General features: G+C 43.2%; 1 protein-coding gene across 1 annotated transcript; it reads left to right on the top strand.

Moving 5' to 3' along the window:
* The first annotated feature begins 10357 nt into the window (after positions 1-10357).
* On the top strand, positions 10358-12379 carry jund (JunD proto-oncogene, AP-1 transcription factor subunit). Its single transcript, XM_006639800.3, has one exon. The coding sequence runs from the start codon at positions 10783-10785 to the stop codon at positions 11686-11688; it is 906 nt and encodes a 301-aa protein (XP_006639863.2). The 5' UTR covers positions 10358-10782; the 3' UTR covers positions 11689-12379.
* The last annotated feature ends 8716 nt before the right edge of the window (positions 12380-21095 follow it).

The raw sequence follows: 21095 nt of genomic DNA, 5'->3' as shown, positions 1-21095 counted from the left end.
TTTCAGACAATCGTCATTCACAAAAAAAAAAGCACTGAGCATCTTGATTTTCATAACTAGGCTTTTTTTGGACCATGACAGCACTGTAGGCGTTTCGAGAGATGTTTCCTCAGAGTGACATCTCCGAGCTTACGGTTAACATTGTTTTTCTGGTCATTTTCTTCCGTTTTTTTTTGTTTGTTTTCTTTTCATGATTGCCTGAATTTGCATGTTTCCGCCTTCTCCCTGCGGCCTGGAAATTTTGATTATTTTTCGGGGCCCTGTGGCGAAAGCAGCGAGCCTCCGGGTGGAGGAGTGGGAGGCAGCTGCTGGAGTGTCTTGAGCGAGCGGAAACTTCTTCGAAGATGTTTTCAGCGAGAACCCGCACGGCCTCCGAGGCCTCCTGGCCACGCACTGCGCCGGAGAGAAACACTCACAACGTGCATCGTTTGCACAGGTTGCAAACTATGAAAGAGGTCTACGAGCAGCCGGAAAAGCATGATGCATCCCAGAACTGCCAATAACTGGAACTGCTGTACAACCCAATCCTCGTGTGCATCCCAGCTTGACCAGATGAGACCACAGACTCTCACATATAAATGTCCGTCACATGCTATAACACAATATCCGAGCTGGAGGCAGGAGTGAGTTGACAGGATGGAGCTGAGGGAATTATGGAGATCAGTGCTGTACTCTGTTTGCTGGGATCACTTAAGAAACAATATGACATGAGCTACAGTATGGATCCACAATACCGTGAGAAACAAGGGTCAAGTGGCCTCTTCTTATTTTGTCACGTTTCTTACTTGCTTACTTCTGGTCCTGTTCTCTGATTGGTGAAACAGAAGCAGAGTGAAGCACATTATGGCCGGAGCCTGTTCCCCGGCCGCTACAAACCAAAAACGAAGAAACTAAAATAGAATGAAAGGCCTTGCGAGCTCCATGTGGTTTGCGAATGTGTGAGAAGTGTCACGCCCCCTCAGTGTGGTGAAAGCGTTTGTATCTCTCAGGTGAAACCTCTGGCTCTTTCTCTATATAGTAGGGATTCCCCTCTCTGCAAGAGCTGGAAACTCACCTACACTTTGAAACTGCGTCATGGGAGCCAAACAGCTCGTCTTGCAAATAAGAAGGTGGCTATTATTAGCATAACTGTTAACTTAATATACTGTGATCTTACAAAGATGAAAAAAAAACTACAGCTCTCATTGGAAAACAGGAGCATCTAACTCCTTGTGGTCTACACAAACCATTTACAGAGATATAGGGCTATAACTATAAAACTGCATTTATCACTGAATGTATCTGTCAGTCATATATATCTTTTTGTCATGCCTAATGTGTTTCTGTGCAGTGCTGGTAAGGTTTTTATGTTTTTTTGCAAAAGATGTGCATTCATCCTCTTGTACACTTGCATGTATCAATGTTCATAACCTACATTTATTTCCTCATGTTTTAAACCCTTTTGTAAAGAGCACGCTGCACACTTATGATATGCCCTCTGCAAGGAAGCACTATTGATGTCTAGGTTTAAAAACACCAGATTCCAGTGGTTCTCCTTTAGGAAATTATTGCTCACTGGAGTTGGTTACAAAGTCCTGTGGAGTGCTTCGCTCTGATTTGGGCTGGTTCTCTGACCAAGAGCCCACGAGGTATTTGCTTGTATTGCAGCACTGAATGTAGCAATTCCCCCGGGACTGATCCAGGTCCAGAGCTTTGGACTTTGGCAGATCTTGCACATCAGGCAAGATGCCAGTGTTCCTGCCTTCTGACACCCCATGGTGTCTTGGAGGAACGTAACCTCAGGAATTGTTCTTATGCGCCAGCTCTGTGTGTTTGTGTGTGCTCCTGCTGAAGGCATTGATCATTATTCTTACAGCAGGGGCAAATACATTTGGGGGATTTCTGTAGGAGTGGGCACAGTGCTAAATAACTATTACATTTTGTCCTCGGCTTTGTAGTAAGCTGAGTGCTAGGAAATCAATATTCACTTGGTTTGTTGTGTAAAATAATACAGTTTAAATAATAAAAGTTTCTACAAAGACAGAATCCATGTGGGAATAGATTTAACGCATGGCGTCACGCCATTGAAGGTTTTCGAAAGTCCGAACAACATGACTTTCACCAAGGAACTTCAAGCGAAATAATGGACATGTAAAACGTGTTTGTAATGATATGTTCTGCCAAGGAAAGCTAAATGGATTTTGGTCCTCCACATTCACAGAGATTCTATTGCACTGGACATCGAAGAATGTGTAAATCACATCTTTAGCAGGAGAGTAGTGTGAAGGAACACTTGCCACTTCACAGCAGTGCGAAGCCTTCGCAGATGGTAAGAAACTCTTTACTATTTCATACCATTAATGAAAGGAATGGGGGGAGCAGAGAACTGCTTTGTGGATGTGATCATTCTAACATCAGCCTCCCAATCATTTTGAGGGTGACTATGACAGTGTCGAGACGAGACTGCAGAGCCAGCGTCGTTTTCAGACAGCAATCAGCGTGGACGAACTTAAAGTTTCTGCAGCTGAGAGATTCCTGAGAGGTGGAGACACAAAATATTGATGTCAGGCAATCTCTGAATGTCCTAGACGAGGAGCATGATTCCCCCGTAATTCAACCTTCTTCCGTTCAACTTGTGAAGTCAGCTTTAGAATAACAACTAAATTGCTGGCCTCCAGTATAAAAGAAATATAATAAACCGAAGCAAAATGGACCTGAGGATTGAAGCAAACACAGCGAAAGTAAATGGTTACAGTGACAGGTCAGCATATAGGAGGAGAAAGAAAAGGGGGACAGGAGTAGTCAGGGGGCATTAAAACGACAAAATACCACTACATCTGAAAAAAAGGAAAATGCTTCACCACAAGCCTTTGCCCCACAAGTGAAAACCAGACAGATTTATGACATTTTTAGGGCTGTTCCTCACAAGGTTTGTAGTCTAAGCCCACTCCCACCAAGAAGCAACATGAGGGACTAGGAGACATTGTGGTTTAGTGAAGCGCGCTCTTGTTTACTTCCTCAGGACTGCTGGCAGCCTCCCCTCCCCTCCCCCACCCCTGTGCGTTCCATTCAGAACTGCGCCGGCGTTCGGAAACTGTTACAGCACACAAAGCCCCGCTGGTCCTCTGGGATCTGACAGGGGACGGTATATTTCCCACTCCAGAGGTGCACAGTGCGCAGTGCCAAGGGTTGCACAACTATCATCCAGCTACACCCCAGCACGCTGGCCGTGAAGCACGAATCCCGATCTTGTTTTGCTTTTCATCATTTCTGGGTCATAAAGTACTGGAAACGCATCCTTTCCGAAACCAAGGGCAGGCAGAAGGGCAGAACTAGCTCTTGTCTGTCTCCTTTTTCTCCATGTGTTGGATTATCACTCTGCAATCCAACACATGACCAAGCTCAGGATTGTAAACTTTCCCATTAGCCCAAAAAGAAGGATGATATGAAATGCATGGAGTGAGCAACAGACTCGCTTATATTGTGTTTCTGAGTTGCTTGTAAGAGTCTAAGAGTCTTGACACCGGAAGAAGGCTCCACAGCCGAAATGTTGTGTCTCTTTTCTTCTCTTTTCAGTATGGAATAAACCTTTACTTGTACCTTTGCAGCCTGCGCATGCTGACGCAGCTCACTAATTGAACTACTTCCTCAATGAGGATGTTTTACAATGTTAAATAAAATCAGGTGAGGTGGGAATCGCTCAAAAAACATTTCTGTATTCTGTATTCTGAGTGTTTTTGGATTCATGTGTTATTGTGTCATTTCAACATTTTTCAGGTGTCAGAAGCTCTTATGTCTGTGCCTGGTAAAGTAAGGTAAGGTAAGGTAGGTATTAACCACATTCTGAGATGTACAGTATGTGCCAAACGTCCACCAGAGTGAGCTGAGGAGTGTCGAGAGGGGTGCCATGTCTTCGGCTGTCATTTCTACACCCCCGACTACAGCGAAGTCACCACGCACTGCAGGGACGTCAGTTAATGAACTGCATCACAGAATGAGCCTTGCTTCCAGGAGACAGATCGCCATGGAAACTGCAAAAATACCAACAGCGACGTACTTGATGATTTGTGACGAGTATCCTGAGTGTGTGGCGAGATCTTGTGAACTGAGATTCGGCCCTGCCAGTTCGGTAGCGTGTACTGCTTCATGCATTTGAAATATGACCAATGTCTGGAATTGGCATTACCACAGGCACCTGGGATCAACAGAGTGGCCAGTCCAACTTAACCTGCGTGTCCCAGGCTAGATAGGAAGAAACTGGGGCACCCACTGAAAACCCATGTGGAGAAAACCCACAAACTCCACTTAGGTGGGTGCTGAAGGCCATAGCAAATTTAGGGACCTGGAGCTTTAAAGTAGCAATGTCACTGTGTCTCCTGCCCAGCTGGCACTACTATGGGAGATGTGAATGCTCTTTGCACAGAACTCCAGAGAGACTCCAGAGCAAGTGTGACTAATAGAATGGTTATACATAAAGCAAAACATCTTATGTTTTGAAAATATGAAGATTGAGTGGGAGATTCCCTTATACGTTACCATGCCCGTGTGTCTGATAACATTTTACAATTTCCCAGCACAGACAAGACACATCATTTGAATAACTCTTGACTGGTATTTAGAGGCCATGCCACATGTAAATATAGCACCATTTACTTGTGCATTTAAAAAAACCAACATAATGTACACCACATCTCTCAACAGAATGTGGTGAAACGTTTATGACACATGCGCAACCAGGAACTAGTATTTTTCACTCCCTTTCAACAGAAATATAATTTTGTGCAATTTTTCACTTATGTAATATCAAACGTTGCAACAACATGTCCAACACTACTAACAAATCTCTGGTACCTTAACTGTGGTTTTTAAGCAGAACTAGTTAACAAAAAAACAACTGATCGCGTTGCAGTATTATCAAACATGTAGAAGAGATTATCAATCATATCGTATAGCAAGGTGTAGCATGGTGGCCAGCATTGCTGCCTCGCAGTGCTGGGGCCCTGGGTTCAATTCTAGACAAGGGGTGCTGTCTGTGTGGAGTTTGTATGTTCTCCTTCAGGTGCTCCAGTTTTCTCCCATTGTCCAAAGACAGACTGATAGTTGAATTGGTTTCTGGGAAATCAGGCCCTGGCGTGAGTGTGTGTGTGTGCCCTGTGATGGACTGGCATCCTGTCCAGGGGGTACCCTGCCTTGTACCCTTTGACTGCGACCCTGAATTGGTAGAAGCAGTTAGAAAGTGGGTGGATGGATCATATAGCAATGGCTGATGAAAAAAAAGTGAATGTTTAAATTTGTTTTTAAAAAACAGGAATTGTCGGATTTATTTATACATCAGAGACATTAGGAGACCCAGGGAGTCCTGACAGTTCAGCTCTGATTGACATTAGCAAAGTGTCCGCCTGTTTTGTCCCTGTGCTTTTATTTGTAACAAGGAACAATGTGTAGCCCTGCCACAAAGCTATTTCATCAGCAATTCTCTGCTGACATTCTTGCCAAATACCAAGCAAATTTGAGAAGTCCCCACCCCGAAAAAAAAGATTTTCCTGTGTGACTCACTTCAGTCTAGAACACTTTACACTGGGTTCACTTTGTCAGGTACAGAGCACTTTATCTACAGCGTGTATATGACATACTTTAATACTTGGTAGACAGCTCTGAATCATTGAGAGTCCCAGCCCTGTTAAAGGGGGCTTAGCATACCCCTTCCATTCTATTTTTTAATCCTTTATTTAATCATAAAATGCAGTGAAGAACAAACTCTCATTTGCTATAATGGCAAAGAGAGAATACACTTGCATACTACAGGGCATTTGCTGGAGCAATCAGAGGAAAGGTCTTGCCCTTGCTCAAGGTCACATCAGCTGTGACCCTCCTGGGATCTGAACCCACAACCCCTCCAGGTCACAGTCCTGGCTGCTATTCCACACTGCTCTCTTTGTTCCTGGTGATCCCTGCGTCTTTTTAGTGGCCTTGTCAGCAGCACGGGGTAATTAGGGAATTAATTGGCAATTAAGTCGTTAAAGTTCTAGCTGAATTGAAACTCGACGCTAGCACAGTGAAGACCCGATGTTGCCTACCTCTGACCAAGCCAGCCTACATGCCCAGCCCGCATTTTTTCAGCTATTGCAAGATTACCGGGGGAAAAAAAATCAAATGACGGAATAGGAGGAGCGTAAAAAACATAAATCAGCAGACCCGGCCTAGTTCACTTCGGTTATCATCATTGGTAATGAAGTATGAGGCGCTTTGTGATAAACCAGCGTGCAGTTGGTAGAATTCTGCCCACAGCTGTAAACAAGCAGATACAGGTTAACGAAATAATCCAGTTTTCCACACGACAACAGCAGATGCGTCCCTCCCCCAAAGCGCGCAGCTCCGCGCATTGATTTTTTTTCCTGCCCGAGGCCTGTTTCGATCGGCAGTGAAATTTTGCACTTTCTACTTCCTCCGCCGAAAGCCACAGAAGGCAGCCCGCTGTTCTGACATCACAGACCGAGCGAAGCGCCGGCGCCCCCACTACGCCTTGAGGAGCCGGGCTACCTGTGACGCGCACGCCCACGCTCAACCCTCGCCATTCTGCCTGCAGTCTGTGCTCAGTGCTAATGGGGAGTTTTCCTTTGTCGTGCGTTTGTAATTCACACATAAGACGCGCACAGAGCGCATTTTCTCTTCTCGTATCATTTTCCACTATGCTTTTAAAAAAGCTTGAGATCTGTATTTATTCAAGCAGCACTCACATTTTGTGATGCATGATTTTGTTTAAATCGTTTTATTGTACAGCAACTACGGGAAGCACTATATTAAAACAAAACTTATGTTTACTTCTCTGAAAAGTGAAGGTGCGGGCGTATTTGCTTCATTTTCCTGCCAGACAAAATGGTACTTAATGAAAATGGAAAACAAATAGCTAATTTTATATATTGAAAAAAAATTACATCTACTTTTAAATTAGAATCTGGAAATGTTCATATTTATCTCATCTATAGCCCAATATGTTTTTAACTTTTTATTTATTGATCTCAGGGCTTACATGTAACGGGTGACATACATTTGATACCTAAAAACTGTGATCTTGCGTCTTTCATCTTAAGCTGACAGCTGATTGTGTCGTTTTCTAATGAGGGAAGAATGGACAAGCATGATGCTTTAATGTTTTAATGTGTTTAATGGATACAGTATGAACAATAATAACAGGAAAACATGCAATTAAACAATGAGAAAAAACAAACCTAAACGTACCTGCAACTTTCTAGGTTTTATAATTTAGCTGAGAAGGTAAGTGTCATGTCACATGCTCTAGGAGGTGTGCCTGTATTTCAATTTCATTTCAATGCTTCCTGATCTGTATTCAGCTGGCCTGGAGAGCAGCAAAGAGTGAGCTTTTGCAGGTAGATACAGGTTTTTTCAGTGGTCTTTGATGCCCAAAACAGCATGTTACGGTGTAAGAGTTTTTGATGGAAAAAATGACTGATTTTCCACGATTTGTCACTCCTGTGTGCTCCTATGTCATTAGACGGCTCCATATGAAACAAAACTGCTATCCTGAAAAAAACAACTCACAATTACATTGCTCTCTAGAAAGCAGAAGGAAGACAGTTCCTAACAAGTATGGTTTTTGATAAAAGTGCAGCCCAAGCACTGTTGGTCACAAGACACAGAACCACAAATTATAGCAAGACTTTGGGGGCTGGGCTTGAGCCAGGCAGTTTCCAGAACTTTTAGACATTAGGGCAGTCTTCAGTAAGGGATTTGGGAAGACGGTTTGAAGCCATTTCTTGGAAAAGTGCAAACAGATGCATTTTGCAAACAATGCACACAACCTGATACTGTTGTCAAATGCTAAAACCGGAACCCCAATCTTGTATGAAGTATTTCTGTCGGTACAGTGCAATATTGATGTATTCACATCCAGATATATTACTTAAGTGAACGTGACAGATTTACTTTTGAACTGTAATGTAATGTTTGTGAATGAGGTGGTGTGGAATTGAATAGTTATTTACCAAATTCCTTGAACACTCTGCATTACTTGGCAAACATCCCTCTCCTCCCAGTAAACAAAATTCACATGACAGAATCTTTGCTTCTTGTGGCTATCTTGAACATCTATCTCCTCTGTCCTCGTGATCCTTGATTGGTCAGCGGTCAGTGAAGTCACGCTCATGCGAATGGCCCACTTCAACTGTAGGCACGTTAGGGGGAGGCCTCTTTTAGGACTTTTGTCTTGTAGGCTTCACACTTGTTTCAGTTAGAGGGTTGTCTGTGAAACTCAGCCACATCTGAAATGTGGAAACTCCATTAGTTTCAGTACGTTGTCAAGTGAATAGGGAAGTTTAAGTGATACAAAAAATAACAGTTCCCCTTTTTTCGTTGAGCTCACAGAGAGAGAAAGAAAATCCCTGACCACTCTCAGTTACTCTAATTGTGGAGTTTCTGAACTGTAAGTCCTAATGCTCTGCTAAGCACAGTGTTACGGAAAGCCATCATCGTTCACAGGCACCTGGGGATCTGTGATTTATACGAGCAATGAATGGGAAATCATCTCTCTTTTAAAAAAAAAATCTCAATTACTGCATGCAGAGCCATTTAAGCTCCGCTCTCTTTAGAAGCCACAAATTCTTTCAACTGAAACAGATGGGATTTGCATTGAAATTCCCCTACAAAATCCACCTGCAGTGGGCCTGTGTGACCTACACTCGTTCAGTATTTTTCGTTACAACAAAAACTCAAAGTTCTCTACAAACCAATCCCCCCCCCCCAAAGCAATGATGATAAATGAAAAATCAGCCACCCCAGGGGAAAATGTGTCCACCTCTGAACACTCTCACCTGAAACACTTAGGAGCCGCTGAAAAAGAGGAATGACGCAGAAACAGTTGTTAATTTAAATTAAATGCAAATGGGGACAGATTACATTTGTTTGTATAGTCTAAAACTGGAGTCAGCAGTTATGAATAAAGAATCACTGTGTCTTTATCATATGTTTCAGTTTAACTCCTCTTCTGGAAGACAGATCCAGCAGCACCCAAGGGGCTGAACCTTCCCTCAGAACGGGTGGATTCTGAAAAAAGGGCAGTGCACATTCGGTGAGGTGGAGTTTTCTTCAAATGCCCTCCTTTTGTGCTCGTTGTTATACTGCTGTGGGGATTGGTGTGCCAAGCTTTCCTTGGAAGGAGACTGTTTTTTTATCTGGATTTTAAGACAATGGGTAGAATTACATGGAAAACAATCTCACGGGCAAGAACTGAAGGAACTTGCCAACCTTCGATGTCCCACAGTTTCATTTTTAGGGCGGCTCAGACTTCTCTTAATAAAAGTTTGGAGCAGTACGTGTGGGCTGTTCCTCAGATCAGACCTGATGAATAGTTCGGAATTGTTTTGGATGTGTTATTGTGTAAAAGAGAGAGAATTTCATATGTAAGCTGAGTAAAGGAGACAAAATACAATTCCTTCAGTAGTTTAGAATCATGTTTTATGCAAATGGAAACTGTACCTGTATTGTGGTCAAGAGCTTTAAAGTCATCCTACAGGAGGTGTCGTTCAAATCTCTCTGTTCTGAAAGTAGGTGACAATTCTGTGCTGTGACCTTTGTTAAACTTTCTTCAGAGATACAGTCTAGGTTCTAACTGGTGAAACATCTCTCAGTAAAGAAGGGTGATAATGTGACAGTATACTGGGAACACCTAGTTTTACATCTGACATTGGGAAAACAATATAAATACAATCAGGGCCATCCAAGGGATCTGACATTGAAACAAGTGCCTTTGAGCAGCTTGTATTACGAAACATCCAAGAATTCCCATACCGCTAAAAGCGTCCTGGTTTGGGTTGAAAAGGAACCGTCTTTAATTAAATGTAACAAATGGAATCGCAGTTATGGCAGCAGGAAGGATGCTTGCTGTGTTCTGGTGAGCCTGCCTTTTTCTTCACATTTTTCCCCGTGTTTTTTTTCTCTGCTCCAAAAAAAAAAAGAGCTGCGACTTTAGCTTTAGCTGCGACTCGAAATGCGTCAGTCTGGAGGAGAGAAACAAAAAAAAACACTCGGTAGGCACTCCCTTTAATGCGCCTATAAATAAACCTGACGTTGGATATGGCGATATGAATTCCCATTATGAAAACACCACGTGTTCCCTCCCTCCTCCCTCGTCTCCCTGTCTGGCCGTCCTCCCAAACTCCCTCCGTCTTCTCCGACCCTGGGTTGACTAATGACATCAAACCACAATGCACTGCACTGTTTGCAGTTTACCCATTCTCTCCATAGCAATGGGCGAGAGCTCGGCCCTTTATGCAAATGAAACAGGAAGAAAACGTCATTTCTGTCCAATCTCAAGGCTCTGAAATGACATAATGGAATTTAGGAGGATAGAAAAGGTTGCGCCTGCTCCGCACAGACCTCACTCCAGCTCGTGTTGCGCTCAGAAGTGTGTGGTGTCTGCTGGCGCTAACCGTCTTACCCTCTCTCTCTTTCCAGCGTGCGTTTTTGGAGTTTTGTGACTGAAAATGAGACCGTATGCCCTTGTTTACGTCAGCCGTCAAAGGTGATCGACCAGAAGATTAGGAAGGAACAGGAAATCGTTGCGTTGCCGGAACTGTTATTTGCTGCAGCCGGTCCAACAGTTTTAGCAACGACGAGAGACTGAACTTCAAGTTTGCGGTGCGGCAGGAAACCCCTGCCAAAAACAAAACAGTTTGGGCGCAATTCTATAGCGATTTTTTTTTTCTTTACACTGACTGTTGACAGAATAAAGTGTTTCCAGTCTTGCTAGGCTGCAAACTCCGTTTTCCCCTGCGTATGTGAAGGGGGATGATGGAAACACCCTTCTATCATGATGATGTGTTGAGATCTACTGGAGGAATCGCGAGCGCCTACTCTTACAACAACATGATGAAGACGGACATGAGCTTGAACCTCAGCGACCCCAACGCCAACTTGAAGCAGCAGCTGAGAGACTCCGATGGCATCCTCAACTCGCCCGACCTCGGGCTCCTGAAGCTGGCGTCACCGGAGCTGGAGCGCCTGATCATCCAGTCCAACGGCATGGTCACCACCACCCCCACCTCCCAGTTCCTGTACCCGAAATCGGTGAGCGAGGAGCAGGAGTTCGCCGAGGGCTTCGTCAAGGCTCTGGAAGACCTGCACAAGCAGAACCAGCTGTCCGGGGCGTGTGTCCAGACGAACAGTCTCGGCACCGGCACCGGCACCGGCACCGGCACCAACGCCACCCCAGCCACAATGCACACGGACCTTCCGGTCTACACTAACCTGAGCAGTTACGCAAGCGGAGCAATGGGGACCACCGTCAACTACTCCACAGACACTGTACCCTTCCCTCCCCCGCCGGCTCACCTGGGCCAGCAGCCGTCGCACACGCGGTTACAGGCGCTGAAGGACGAGCCGCAGACCGTGCCCGACGTGCAGAGCTTCGGCGACAGTCCGCCGCTGTCGCCCATCGACATGGACACGCAGGAGCGCATCAAGGCGGAGAGGAAGAAGCTGCGCAACCGCATCGCCGCGTCCAAGTGCCGAAAGCGGAAACTGGAGAGGATTTCGCGGCTGGAGGACAAAGTGAAGTCCCTGAAGAATCAAAACACTGAACTTGCCTCCACGGCCAGCCTGCTGAGGGAGCAGGTCGCCCAGCTCAAACAGAAGGTCCTGAACCACGTCAACCGCGGCTGCCAGCTACTGCCACATCAAGTCCAAGCGTATTAGATAGAGGAAGGGACTCGCTCCCTTTGCCTCCCGGTCTGTATAAGCTCTGAACTTTTGACTTTGAAAACTTACCGATTAAACACATCTATATCTCGGAAAAGTACCATGGCTCTGAACTTAAGACCCCCCCCCCCTCTTAAGGACACTATTGAGTGACACACTATCATGCCTAAATGTAACAAGAATACGGTTTACAATGCTTTTTAGCAGAAAATGTATCAATCTAAATCATTCTAAAAATAAGACTTGCCTTCTTGCCAAAGGGGCTCCGTTCCGTAGCTGTCTCTTTTTTTGTCTTTAAAAAAAAATAAAGACAGCCTTATTGAACTAGAGGAACTCTAAACCAGCCGTTTTGCATGTCCGTGACAAACTTGGTGAAAGCTGGGAACCAGCGGGGTCTCATCAGGTGCATGTCCTTCACGTGTATAAAAGCCTTAAATGTTTACAAGCACTTGCGAACAGACGACCTGTATGTATATTTTCTACAAAGTTGACTTGTACAGCATCTTTATTTTGATTGTTGTTTTACTTCGCGAATGTGAAGCGGTTATTGGTTCATTATGAGCTTTTTTTTTTAAAAAAAGAATATTTATGTTGCACTGAAGTTTCTTTCACATTCCACATATATATATTTCTACTTGGATACCGAGTCCAAAAAAGTGTAAACAAATAAAATTTGCTACATAAGTTATGTAATGTGTCTGGAGTAGTGATTTTTCTAGCCCTCTCTGGGCCTGTGTTCATCCATAGACTGAATGCAGTGCAGTTGGAAATGAATGGGTATATTGGAAATTAATTTTTATGGAGCTGTAAAATCCAACTGAATCTGCACTATGACTTGAAGAATGTTCTACTATTGTGCAATGCGATTGTATTACATGGGCTTTCAACATGTACATTAAGGATTGATAGAGCAAAAGGTAAAACAGATAACCCTCATAATCTGAAAGGGTATTGGTTGAAAATACACCCTACACTGATCACACTTAAATTGCAGCCCTTTCCAGGCTTTTGCAAAGATAAGCTACTGACTCTTGAATTCATGAAGTCTGATAAGAATCACAGGCAATCCCAGAACAATCTTAATTTTTGTTTTTGAGTTCCTTACAAAGTTCTCTGACTAGTCTTTCTGGTTGTACCTGTTGCTCAGAGCTCCATGGTCTTGCTCATAAATCTTTCGCACAACATCCTTTACTTTGGAACGTTCCTGTAAAAACATTCTAGTAAGTGGTATGTCAAGGCCTCGTTCAACAAAATCTTTTTTTTATTATTCAATGACACATTGATCTAGTTTAGTGGGATTGGATTCACTACTTAGCTGCTTGAAAACTGACCCAGAAGGCTGGGGTTTGACTTCTGCAATGAGGAAGGAGAAAAGCTCTTTCTTGATTAGAGATCTTGCCTTGAGCCAATTTTCAGGCATGGTCCCAAAAATCAATGTCATTCATTTATAATTAGAATAAATGTTATGTGCAGTTTTTAGAAAGGAGTTTTTCTATTCATAAAAATATCAATTTGACCAGGGATGAAGAACGGTATCCTAGTAAAATGTCACAGCAAGTATCTGTTACACTGTATCATTCACAAAGGTTTGAAAGGTTCTTAATTTGGGGGATTAATTCACAGACGTTTCCATTAGAACAATGAAAATTACTTCTTACTAGTTTGAAACTTTGAGGGAGCTTGATTTTTCTGTGGAGATATAGTGCTGTCTAAAACATCACACCTCAGAAATAATGTTTCAATCGCCTTAGTTTTCTTGGTCTCATAGATGCAGATAGATCCTTGCATTTTGGATATTAACAGAAACATTCAAACCTGTATTTTTCCCCAGGTGCTTGAAACGATGCCAGTCCCATGGTAGCACAATTCCTTGTGTTATAACAGTCATTATCGGAATGGGTGGTTTGGTTGTTTTGGTTCTGGGCAGTAAGGGAAAATGTAGCAAATCGTTTTTTTTTAAGTATCATGACATGATTGGTTTGTTAAAGTCCCAACCTTGGATTTAATACACTGCCAAGACCAGATATGCTTGGTGTTCTCCATGAGGAATAGACACTGGCGTTAATGCCTTGAAGCCTGATTTCACCAGATCTCCAAAGACAAGCAAGGACACAGGTCACAAATGCTTCTGTTAGTAGGGTTGCGGTTCCAGCAGGTGGCGCTCTTCTCTCTGGCCCTCAACATCGTGGTGCAGGAGGTAACGTAATTGCTCATTTAATGCTAAGGCACTTGTCAAAGGAGAAGGGATGTCGTGCCTCAGTTCCTCTCTGGCCTCGTTAAAGTTTTTTAACCTAAGTCAACTGGAAGGGCTCTGCAGTCGTGCCCAGGTAGGTCTGTTCTGCACGTCAGTGTTGAATGGAGTGTTCCTTCTCCTGTATGTAAAGCGTTACAGAAACCTGGAAGTGATGTGTCGTTATTGCAATGGCAGCGATTAAATGCTTAACCAAGACCTTCAGGAAGAATGCAATTCCGAAGGACACTTCAACAATAACATTCCCCTATTGTCTCTCCCTGTATTGTTCTGCTAAGGGGGTGGGGGGAGGAAGAGAATTTTGATTTACTGAGGTTTGCTTTTATAACTTATAAACACGTAACAGTTTTCTCAGGCAGAGACTGACTCCTAAACCACACAGATGCCCACACGGGAAGTTCTTCTCAGACTGTGACGCTCACATGACAAAAACGTATTCAAAAAGAGGACAATTCTGTTTCCTTTTTAGCTTTTAAATATTTTGTATTTGGACTCACGCTGCATCTATAACCAATTTATTTTAATTCTGCATATATAGTTTTGCCTTCTCTGATTCAAAGAACATTGCGGTTGGGCATTAAATGTAGTGTCAGGGCTCATAATTTGCTAAGGAAAGCAAATAGTCCCTGTTAGATGAGTTATACTGAAATCAAGCAAATATTCACTGTAAACTGACTTGTAATGCCCTCTAGCGATGCAGGTTGATATTGCAGTGTCTACATGTAGTGTATTATATTCCCACACGCTTTGTCATTGCCAGATAAAACCTTCTCAGTGGCACAGAACTGCTAAGCTTCCATAGAACTAACCAGAAACTACCACATCCACAAAGGTTCTCAAAGATACAGTACAAGTCAGATTCGGTAATATTTTCTAGGTTTGTGATATCTGAGCCTTTCTTTTAATTTTTGAATTATGCTGCAATTGTAGTGTTTGCGAGAACTGTATGTTTTGTTGTAATACAGTTTATGTTCTTTTTAAACATCCGTTCCAAGAATCTCCTGTTGAATGTTTCTAACTCTAAGACCATTTCTGCGCGGTTTACGTAACGACTTGCAGAGAGTGAGAGAGACTCTGGCAGTCAGTGCGATCCACTAGTTTAAAAACTAGGATGCGAGAATGCAAATGAAATTGCTCCTGACGCGTGTCCAGGATATAGAAATGTAAAGTGTCCTTTCCCGCTAAGGAGTCGAGCGGTACGTGTGTGAAGAGAGTGAAAGTGATGATTTTCCGGGACTTCAGGTGCACAGGTGATGAGACTCTTTGATCGGGAAATGTGCCGTTCGTGTGAGCTCACGTATAGTCGCCAATAGTCAGTAGTGTGGGATCCATTTGCATGAGAAAAGGCCGCGTCCATACTCTAAAAAAAAAACTAATATCGTCACGCAAAGTTAAATAGATCTCCTTACTCAAACAAAGCCCTGCCCGCACCGGTTGTGGTCATTGCCAAGGTATGAAAAGAAGAAAAAAGACACGCCCATTTTTAAATTACATCCTGCGTTCAAGGATGTGAGACCTGTGCCTGCTAGAGGTATTTGCTCAGTGTTATCTCGGAAAGTTTGCACAAACTTTCGCACTGGGCAATATGGCAGAGGCGGCGCTCACGGTGGTGTTTTGGTCAGCGCTTTTCGCGTTGGCGGTTTCCCCAGGTAAGCCCGCAGTGCGGGAGCAGTCTTGAGGATACCGGGTATGGGGTACGAGGTTCGGAGGTGTTGGCGAGCTGAAAAGCGATAAATACGTCCGTGGGCAGGCAGGCGAATTTTTCAGAGAGGTGTTTTAAGCGGTTTCTCAGTTGCTTCCTGGTCGTCGGGCTTAATTGTTGTTAAGGTCTACGTTTATAAAAAAAAAAGACCACGATAGAATATGTTATCTATCTGTACGTCCTATAATATTGTAATGTAGCTGCATATTGTCGATTTGTTAATCATCTGTTTCTTGTTTGTGGCTGCAACGCATAACGTTGTTGTTTCTGATATAGTTTTAAATATATGTGGGAAACGTGGAAGCTGCTCATCAGCAGTTTTGATGTAGAACTATTGCTGTAACTACAAACAGCATCACTAGTACGAGTGCCAGTGCTTTTACTACTTAATACGAGTACTGTACCGCTAGTATCATTAACCGAACAGACCCGTACTTCACATCCAGGTGCGGGGATGAGTATTAAACGATGCCGAGGCGTTTGTAATTGTTACGTTTTTCAGTTTTTAACTGTTAAAACAAAAGGAAGAGGGACCTTTCCCAAACATCTCCCACTCCCTCGCTTCTCCATCTGCTTATTATATCGTGTGGGTGATTTGTGAGGGTGAACATGTACTTAAGTTTGTTTAGGACAATGGCACACCATTAAGACGCGTGCCAACGCATCGGGATACATATGCAAATGTGCGCTGTAGAAATCAACGGAGGTTCTTTTTTTAACTGTTTGTTCAGATGTCCCAAATCAGTCTCCTTTCTTTCGTTTTGCTCCGACATGTTCAGAAACCCCTATACCTCGCCGATATCTACAAAAACATAAAGTCTTGAGCGTGGGTTGACCGAGATGCACCAAAAGCCGCACGCTTCAGTTTAACTCCGCATGACCAGACGTTCTCAGAACAGGTGTAAAATTAGTACGACATCTGTCCGAAAGAAATAAGAATCTATAGACATCAATGCGGCGCAGAGAATGCTGAACGATACATTTTAAGGTAACAAACATGCATTTCACCGGGGAAGGGGTATGAACTGCTCTAAAACCAGATTGTCTCTTTCGCTTAACTTATATTTGAGGAGTTTGAACGCTAGGTGGAGAGCGAGATATCCCAATAGATAAAGATTCAGACAGGTTTCCCCGCGTTTCACGAGCCTGAAAGAAGTGATCTTATCCTGTCAATTAAACCATTGTACGCAATCTCATCATAACATCTTGACAGTTCAGAATTCCAAAGCCAAATGCATCTTTTTTTATCATCAACCACGTTTAGGGGTGGTGTTACACTTCTGTTAATAATAGGCTATGTTGTCATCCTTTGTACGGACTGTTCGGATTAATATCGGGTGTGGTTTATCGCAGGGCGTCTAATATCCGCAGTACAACATGAAAGGGAATCTTTAATCAGTAGCCCCCCCCGACATTTACTGCTGCACGCTGTATTGTTGTGCATTTGATAAATACACTTTGATTGATTTAATTTGTCCGTGTTCGCAGGTTAAAAAAACTTTTTTGACTATCATTATCAGCCACTAGAGGGAGTGCTAATAGTACAAACAACTGACCGTACCATTCAAGGTCCTGGTTACCGAATCCTGGTTTCACCTCTTTTCTTCGTCTGAAATACAGCTTCATGAGAAGCAGTTATTCATTAAGATGAATTTTGTACATTTAAAAATATCGCCACAGAATTGACTGTACCCAGGTTTTGAAAACGGACAGACCAAAAAGCGTGCAGTAGCTTAAGAAGGAGACATCTGATCTTGCATTCCATCTTGTTGCAGGAGCCAACATAACGACAACAAGCACCTCGACTACGGCCAAGAACACGAACCCTAGCTCAGCCACCTCCTCGGCCTCAGTGAAGACCACGCTGACAACCCGTCCTCGTGAGTCCTCCATCACCTCCACTGCTTCAGGGGTGAAAACAACCTTAACCTCCACAGCCACCAGCTCGCCTCATTCCCCCAGTATTTCAAGAGAGTCCACCTCAAGCAGTACAGGAACCCCTGCTTCCAAAGGGACCTCTCTACTGCCATCTACAGCAAAGACCGAGACTAGCAGGACCTCCAGCCTGAATTTGACTACCAGCTCTGAACCCAATACCAGTCACGCCAGGACAATCTCCAGTACCTCGCCCCTGAACAGCACAGGCATAACCAACACGTCCGTCGCGACTACAAAGACCCCTAAAACAATTTTCTCGACTGGGGCTTCCTCTAAAACTGCCAACGAAACCGTCACGCGTACAGGTACGCATGGGGGAAAAAACTGCTGATCTTGGTGTGCTTTTATTTGTTTCAGTTTTGTTTGTAGAAATGAAGTTTATTCCCTAGTCAGAAACATCCAAAATGTGTTCTGCTTGTCTGTCCTAAACAGTCTGTACCTATAGGCCCATGTTTGTGTGTGCACACTGCAAGGTGAGATAGCAGCTGACGCCATTGGCTTCCTGTGCCTTTCAAGATTGATTCTGGGCCAAGACACCCTCTCTGCACCCAAACCTAGAGCCCAGATAGTTGAGACAAGGTTCTGATAAAGAGCAACGTATGCACTGTATAAACATCTTTCGCCCCCTAGTGGTGGACATTGGAAGTGTTCTACTGCATACAGTATTCTCCACGTCAGGAGTCTGCAACACCAGTCCTGGAAACTTTTACAAAACAGATCATTGGAACTCCCCAGAACCAGGGATGGAGACCCCTGCTAGTTAAATAGAAATCTATTAAGCACATGGCAACTTGATAGTGATTCAGTTTTGCACCTGTCAGGTTCAGAAAACACTACAGTGTTATTGACAAAGTGCTATTTGACACTTTATAGAACACGTAGCTCATAGATTTAGTTTCACCCTGCTTGCTTAGTGCAGTGACTTGGCTACGGTTTCCTATGTGGTTGTGATGATAAGTTGTGCAAACTGTTATTTTGAATTAGTAACCTTGGTCTAATGTGGAGGATAAATGCATAGAGAACAGTGCCTATCACTTTAGAGGCAACTGCAAGGCATCATGGATCAAATGGAATTGTATTACATTTCCTGAAGAACTGTAAGCCTGTACTGACAGGTTTAAGAGTCTGAAGCAGAATAATGAAGGCCGGTTATGAGGTTTATTTCATGGATCATGCCATTCCTTTAGATTCTCTGCTGTATAACCCTTTCCCTCCCGTGCTGTAAATGTGCATGTGGTTCGATGACTAGGGATTCATCACCAGCCTGTCAAGGACATTGGCAGGAGCCCTGGGCTGGTGGCCGTGCTGTGCATCTTCTTCATAGTGGTCGTCTTGGTGCTGGTGGTTGTCGTGGCGAAGGCTGTGAGCTCCAGGAGCCCCCAGTTCGAGAAGCTGGAGGACCTGCCCATGGTGAGTCAATGAGAGGCTCCAAAGTCCACTTCCTGACATAAGAGGGGAGTTTAAAAAGCTCTGGGCCCCAGTACAAATGGAAACAACATCCTTGAATTACTGGAATCTGTGTTGCATGTATGCAAACAGCTCACTTTTGGTATTACACAGTAAGCTTTGTTCTGTATCTTTTGGTGGTAGACCATAATGAAGGAGTTTTTGTGTAATCATCTGATTTTGATGCTAGAAAATGTCTTTGTACATTTCCTGTTGTTCAGTGTTCTCCCACACCAGAATTGTGATTAGACTGTATGTTGAGATAGATTACACAATGTTTAAAATGATCTGTCACCCAGTGATCTCCAGTTTGGATCACAGGAGTGTGTATGCATCCTGGCTCTGTATGCATCAGGGTCTTGACCTCGGAGATTACAAGGCAAATGAGATGCATTTAGTTTCTTCTTATGTAAAAGGAAATATCTGGCCAATGCATGTGAAATATAGACCAGGTCTGGCTATGTTTAGGTTTGAGGGATTGGTTAGGGCTCTGAATTCTAAATCGGAGGTTGTGAGTTCAAATTCTGGATGGGAGATTTGCTGATGTATTCTTCAGTAAGGTATTTCTCTCAGACTGTTCCACTAAAAGCCCTGCTTCTTAAATAAAACTGAACTTTTTAAAATAAAATCCAAAGAAATGAAAAAAATATATAAATTCTCCTTTCTTTGCGTCCTTATATTTGTGAAGCAGGGCCTTCAGGTCCTGAGAATTTTCTTCCCTGATGACATGGTAGAATAAAGCAATAAAAAAACTTTGACCTTATCAAAGCTGACTAAGTTATGCTGAGCAATTACTGATTAAAATGCTACTAAATGCCATAACCACTGAGCAAAATGACTCACATTCCGTGGAGAGCGCCCTTTTGACTAAGACAAAGTAGCGCCCTCTAATGAGAGAGGCAGCACTTACTCACTTGAATCCCAGAAATCGGCCGATTTGTCCCTCTCCAAATCTCCTCATCCTCTAATATATCCTAAATCAGGCCAGACACTCATCCTATAAAACATTTTTCATTCTTTTCCTGCACATTCACAGCTTTGTCATGTTCCCATGTGAGTAACACAATCACTGCTGAAAGATTAACTGAAATTACTGAAAGCTTTTCCCAGGCCTTCATTTACTGAATACTTTTTAAGGCTTGTTGGATTGAAACTGAAACCTGTTGGATTGTTTCTGCCTGGGAATTTTGGTGACCTTTGTTCTAAACTGATTGCTTTTGTGTTTGTGTGTGTGTGGTCTTTTTCCAGAACAACATGAATGAGGAATCTCCTTTTGCCCACTGCCCTCCAAAGTAAAGATTAAAGGAGGCGAGAGTGCCACACAGATCCTGAAGAAGACTGAAGACAAAATTTAAATTCATTACAAGAGGATGATCATGCTGATTAGGGAAAACTGGAACCCACTGCTGCCACGTTGAAGAGAGTTTTTGCCCTTAGCTAGCAGATGTGCAGTGCTACTGTCTTGTTTTTTTTACTTCTTTTAATTTGCACTTATTTATGTCCCCGCAGCACTTAAGTGTACTGAAGTGTGTTTGGTTAGAACTGGCACTTTGTGAAAACCATGCTTCCTGTTTTGCTGAAGACGTGGAAGTGGTTTACTTTTGTAAAAAAAACATCTGTGAAACCACAGCTCGTTTCGTACCTTTTAAAATGCTTACATTTACTTGACTGCTAAACCAAGGGTTCTGTTTGAGGGTTGGGGGTAGAGCAGTTTTCAAGAATACAGCTTTTTTGTTTGTTTAGTAACTTGGCTGCTGTGGTGTTATAGTGACTTTTTTTTTTGCATAGGCCACAGAAATATCCAGGAATTTGTCATGCTCAAAGCAGTTCCATTTCAGAACTTCCTGGGCTCTCCAATACAGAACATTAATAAAACCAAATTAATTTGCATCTGATTAATCTATTGAAAAGCTGGCTGTAGCATAATCTAAAATTAAAATGAATAAAAGATGCTTTAAACGACTGTATATTTTAAATGTGGTAGGAACAAATCGAAACATATTACATCATCATAAATTATATTTCCAGCTCTCTCGATGTTGTGCCATCCCTTCAATGCCATGGAAA

The sequence above is a fragment of the Lepisosteus oculatus genome, chromosome 29 (assembly GCF_040954835.1).
Source record: "Lepisosteus oculatus isolate fLepOcu1 chromosome 29, fLepOcu1.hap2, whole genome shotgun sequence".
Lineage (NCBI taxonomy): Eukaryota > Metazoa > Chordata > Actinopteri > Semionotiformes > Lepisosteidae > Lepisosteus > Lepisosteus oculatus.
The sequence above is the reverse complement of the archived record's forward strand: the minus strand, read 5'-3'. Positions and strand labels throughout refer to the sequence as shown.

Bases quoted from the DNA above. Each gene is read 5' to 3' on its own strand.
- jund (XM_006639800.3), top strand. From the start codon at position 10,783: ATGATGGAAACACCCTTCTATCATGATGATGTGTTGAGATCTACTGGA.